Here is a 5,401-nt window from a genome sequence, read left to right as displayed (position 1 = left end):
CCCGCCCTCTTCCCCCTCGTACGCTCCCGCGAGACTCATCCAGCTCCCCGCGATGCGAGAGCTAGCTTGCTTCGTTCGCCAGATTGGGTCGGAGACCCCTTTGCGATGGAATGGATCGGCACTTGTTTGGTCTGGTTTGCTTAGTGTTTGTGCTGGGTGGTTAGATTTAGTGCGTTTTCCCGTGCCCAGGGTGGCTGAGAGTTTCACTTTCACTTGACTGGGTTAGGCCTCGAACGAACAAGGGCTTGATTAACTGACGATCTGCGAAGATTTGCAGCCTCGGAGGTCACTATGTCTCCTGTTTCAAAGTTGGATCGAATTTTAATGGATTTGTAGATGGCAATACGTTTACTAGCTGTCTGAGATTCCATTTGGAGTTTACTGCTATAGCTGTACAGTGTCTTCTAAAGATATAGCACCGCTGAGATTTTGTATTACATTGCACGGCAGGGGTTTGTATTCATGGTAGAATCAAGCAAATACTTGGTGATCAGTGTGCTGTGTCTGATTTGTTTGCTTAGGTATCCTTCTCAGGATGCCATAAGATTTGCAAACGTTTCTTGTAGTGAAAAGGAAAAATAAGAGGCTAAAACAGTTCATTACCATCTTATGTATTAATTTTTTTTCTTCAAGCGCACTAATGGATCATAAAAAATAATCCCAACAAGTTGCCCACGTAAAAATCTAAAAAGTCTGTGACCTGAATCGTTCCATACGTTGTTACAAATATCGCCCCCCCCCCTCCGATACGAGAAAAGGCCTATTCGGCCCATTAACTGGGAGGCCCAGTTAATCGGTCTGATAAGTTGATTTATATGTTGTCAGACTGAATTATCGTTGGAGCGATTAACTGGGCACATATTTTGGCCCAAAACTACTCTCCTTTGTCAATAATGTACAAGAAGTATTGTTGTTGTGCTGCTCTCGTTTGATGTTAGATAGTGATGTACAATTACTACTGCTGTGTTGTTGTTGTTGCTGCTGCTCTTATATGTATATCTAGAATTCTAGACATCATCAGAACATCAAGGTAACACTCTTCCGTGTTGCTATGTAGCCTATGATTGCATATTTAGACATTCAGTACATTGCATGTTGCTATGTAGCCTCAAATATATAGATATGACCCGAGTTAACCTACCGATAAATGGGTTACCGATATATTCAGTTAAATGGTCGATTCGCTGATTAATCCCTTATCAGCCCCTGACTGATATGGTACCAGTTACTGATATCCTGAACAGTGGTTCCATAGCACCTGTAGGCCTCTAAAACATTGCAACCATCAAGGTGTTTCACCTAAGCTGGATGCTGCTACATATAGTGACTGACAGACTTTGTAATGTCTGTTTGAAATTTTTGAAGAATTTGTTACTAATGTATCTTGTTCGTAATAGTAATTAATATGGAGATGTCTGTTTACCTCCTTTGTTTCACAGAACAAATGGAGTTTGAAGTTTGATGTGTTATTTTATCTATTTTACTAGGACAAGAAAATGCTTCATGCAACCGGTCGTCTAATCGCATTTGCAATTCTTCATCAGAGCTATTCCTCACAGCCAGTAAATCCCTATGTTCCTCTGCTGTTAAATGTAAGTTCAAAACCTTGTTTTCCAATTATGTGTGATTTAGATCATTATGGACAAACTTCCATTTCCCCCCTCCAACATACATAAAACATAAATATGTGAACTTGCAAAGGTTCTTTGATATGTTTATGATTGCTAGGGCACGAATCATAAAGTTTTTGATAGTTTATTGTCGTATAGTCAAAGAAAAATTGAGTGCAAGACGTTAGGCGAGCATTTTGCCTCTGCCTAGCGCCTAGCTCGACGCGGTGCCGGCGTTTGTGCGGACATGATAGCAGGGGCGGCTGGGTGCATTTTTGTACGGATATGGCACACATTTATTTTTCGGAGCATCTTTCAGCTCTACAGCATTGACCCATTGAAGTCCACTATGGAACCCTATCATGCCAACCCAATCTGAACCGTCTACATGCTCTAATCTGAACTGTCCATTTGCTCTCCCCTATCTCTTTCTTTCGCCTGCTGCCTTCCAGACACGCATCAGTCTTCCGGTCACATCTCCCCCGCCGTTGCCTCTCCTTACCCAATGCCATCACCACCAAAGCACCTCACCGGCCACCTATTCTACCGCCCAGAGCCAAAGTGAGGCATTTTGCCTCCGCGCAGCGCCCAGGCGTGCTTAAGTGAGCGCCTAATTTTATGCTTATAGTTAAGGGATATTTTACGCTAGCATAACACATTGATGTATTATTGTCTGTTATAGTTTCTGATCTGGCAACCAAGTTTCATTTGCAATTTCATGTGTTGCCTTCAGGGAAATGATTGCGTGAATTGGAGGATTGTTTGTTATTGAATCCATTTTGACTTTGGATTCCTTCCTTGAAATTAGTCTTATAGTTTGCACTTTGTCTTCCGCCTTCTATAATATTGCCAGGTTCCCTTTACTCAATATCTGGCTTTAGCTTCTAACATAAGGACCCTTGAATCCTTACATTTCAGTCCTCATGTTAGTACTGTAGCCCAAAATATAAACTTTGATGTTGCTTCTAGCTTCTCCATTGGATTTTATGGCCGTTCTTTTGAGTTTTGAATTTGAACTCCAGAAGTTGATATTTTGAACATCAGATCAAAGTCTCTTATCCAACACTGAGAATAGTTTGAGCTCTTGCTGATCTCTTCTTGGGCCACAACATATAATTTCGCCCTGTCTAGCTTAGCTTGTTAGTCTGAATGCCTTACACTGTAAGATCAATGGCTTCTTTTGGGATTCTTCTGTTTACGGAATTATGGCAAGTAGAAGCGTCCTGATCTTTTAGAACAGTTAATTTGGATAATTTATGGGGATTGTGCGCAATCTTATTCGAACGAGTGAATTGTGGTTGCACTACTCTTCATGAGTTGACACCAACCTGTCCAAGTGCATAGTTCAGCATGATTTTATAGTTTTGAAGCAGCTGCTTCTTTGCCTCTATGACCAGTGGATATAACTTTGTTTTGAAAAAAAATGTGATGGCAACAATGGAAGAACTGCCAAATTGAATACCTTTTGATATCCATTACCCTTCAGCTTGGTGGCATTAGATTAGCTGTTTATCATTCTTGAAGTTTTGATATTTGTTATCAACAGGCAGCTTGTGATGAATCATCAGATAAATCAGAACAAGCATTTGTCCAACTTTTGTTGACTTCAGCCAGCGGAGACAATAACAATGAGGTCTTTTCTTCTGCTCTTTGACTTGTCCGTAAAATACCTATGATATAATCAAATATCCAGTGGGGCCTTGATATAGTTATCTCTTGATTTATCCTTGTCGACAAGTGTAGTTTGTCTATCTATGCTAAGTTCGGCGGTGCTCTATTTTGTCAGGTGCTGCAAAAGTCAGCTGTAGATTACGTAAATGGGCCTGTTGCTGCATCACAGGTAGACCGTTAAACTTTTGTTTAATAAAGGAACTAATTGAATATAGTTGATGTAAACTATATGTAGATTATTTCCAATATTAACGGCCTCTTAACTCAGGGTCATCTGTTTATTTAGGCCTTATTGCCACGGGAACAGCTTGAGAAGCAATTCTGCAGGAGTATTGTACAGCCTCAGCCTCAAGTTAGTAGTTTCAGAAGCGCTACTGTTAGATGCGCTATACCAGATCCAGATATACCTCAGAGTCGTGCCAATTCATCAGAGTATGTATGCTCAGCTGTCTCCACAAAGTTAGAATGTGCTGGTTGTTATTTCTTCTTGGGTTTTTCCTTATGAACTTGTTACTTTTTAAAATCACATCATTTTCTAGGATATCAGCGCCTGGAAGCAAACAAAAGTCTACTTCTGATGATAGAGATTCTGCTCTTGTTGCTTTACTCCAAGAAAAATCATGGGGAAGACTGGGTCCCCAATGGATACGGCCGAACCCCCCAAGACTTCATATACTTGACGGGGAGGTAACATATTCAGCCAAGAGTTGTATTCTCATACCAGTTCTATTGTTAATATGACTGTACTTGCTCTGAAAATACAGCTACAGTGGCTGAATCCTGACAACAATCATGAGCTATTATGGGATTATAGCATGTGTGCTGAAACGAGTCGTGGGGCTGCGATCCGTGATTTGATTGCCAGAGCCTTAAAAGGTCCACTTGTACCTGCTCAACAGGAGGTTCGCTGCTCCATTCTAGTATTTCTGCTATATCAATTTAGGGAGAAATGAGTGTTTCAATAAATATTTATGCAGCTGTAGTATTTCCAAAGATTCTTTGCGTTCTCTTGAATCTTCAAGTTATTCAGTCTGATGCTGGATAATGCTATGGCACCATGTCTTTCAGCACCCTTTTTTCTCGTGCAAACACATTCATTTGTGTGCAACATATTTTCATATGGTACAAGCCTAATTTATTCGCAGCTTTTCACAGCAAGTTGTTATAGAATTGGTGAAGGACTCTAAGCTAGTCTATCACTGTGGGATGACTCCACAGAAACTTCCAGTATGTATACTCTTGACAATATTGATCTCCTCACACTTTTCATGTATTTCGTCTGACATATTTTTCTATGGTTTCAGGACCTTGTTGAGCATAATCCACTCATTGCTGTAGAGCTTCTTTCGAAGCTTATGAACTCTCCTGACATTGCAGGGTAATGTCTGTTTCTTTTCTCAGGCATGTTCTGTTATCGTGAAATTGTGATGGCCTCTGCGCCAGCTTCTTCTATCTTAGTACTGATCCTCCTCCTTTTAGTTATTTTGATGTTCTTGTGCACATGGAGATGAGCCTGCATTCGATGGAAGTTGTAAACAGACTTACTACTGCGGTTGAACTCCCGACAGGATTTGTCCACGAATACATCTCAAATTGTATTCAATCTTGTCAAAACATTAAGGTTTGTTCTTGTTCTTCCAATTCATTCAATTAGAAATTGATGACATAATTAATCGGAGCGATGACGTATATTTGCAGAATAACTCATTCAAATTGATGGTTACATGATATTGTGTTAATACTTACTAGCAAAAAATGCCTGCGCGTTGCAACGGAAGAAGAAAACAAATCACAGCCCATCCATCCTTGCCAATACACACTTGTCTCCGTCCTTATAAAAAATCTGTTGCAAGAACATAAGTGGTCAACTATTGTGGTGGAAATTCAGTAATAAGTGACATGCACATTTGAAGTTTCCTGTGCGTTGCAACAGGAGAAGAAAACATATCACAGCCCATCCCTCCTCCCCAATACACATTTGTCTCCGTCCTTTATTTCAGCACAATACCCCACATGTATTTCCGCTTATATTCCTTTCTGTCCTCGTAGACGGTGGCAGTGATGTCCACCTTGCATCACATTCTAAAAACTGATGCAAGCACATAAGAGGTCAACTATAG

At 40.5% G+C, this 5,401-nt stretch overlaps 1 protein-coding gene across 5 annotated transcripts in view; it reads left to right on the top strand.

The window, feature by feature from the left end:
• Window positions 1-5,401, top strand: part of LOC119300728 (CCR4-NOT transcription complex subunit 11-like) — a 16,290-nt gene that overhangs the window by 613 nt on the left and 10,276 nt on the right. For 4 of the 5 annotated variants that reach the window (XR_005146680.1, XM_037577625.1, XM_037577626.1 and 1 more), the window contains exons 1-9: window positions 1,466-1,592; window positions 3,157-3,243; window positions 3,397-3,450; window positions 3,568-3,713; window positions 3,821-3,968; window positions 4,046-4,183; window positions 4,437-4,508; window positions 4,586-4,659; window positions 4,761-4,902. Coding sequence is in view for 4 of the 5 variants with exons in the window: in XM_037577625.1 (XP_037433522.1) it covers window positions 1,497-1,592; window positions 3,157-3,243; window positions 3,397-3,450; window positions 3,568-3,713; window positions 3,821-3,968; window positions 4,046-4,183; window positions 4,437-4,508; window positions 4,586-4,659; window positions 4,761-4,902 (957 nt within the window). In the remaining variant the exon portion in view is untranslated. Of the gene's footprint in view, window positions 1-450; window positions 487-902; window positions 905-1,465; window positions 1,593-3,156; window positions 3,244-3,396; window positions 3,451-3,567; window positions 3,714-3,820; window positions 3,969-4,045; window positions 4,184-4,436; window positions 4,509-4,585; window positions 4,660-4,760; window positions 4,903-5,401 lie in introns of those variants that run through there. The other variant, XM_037577628.1, reaches the window with a different exon arrangement.

This window comes from Triticum dicoccoides, chromosome 5A (assembly GCF_002162155.2).
Source record: "Triticum dicoccoides isolate Atlit2015 ecotype Zavitan chromosome 5A, WEW_v2.0, whole genome shotgun sequence".
NCBI lineage: Eukaryota > Viridiplantae > Streptophyta > Magnoliopsida > Poales > Poaceae > Triticum > Triticum dicoccoides.
This window is presented reverse-complemented; position numbering and strand designations above follow the sequence as displayed.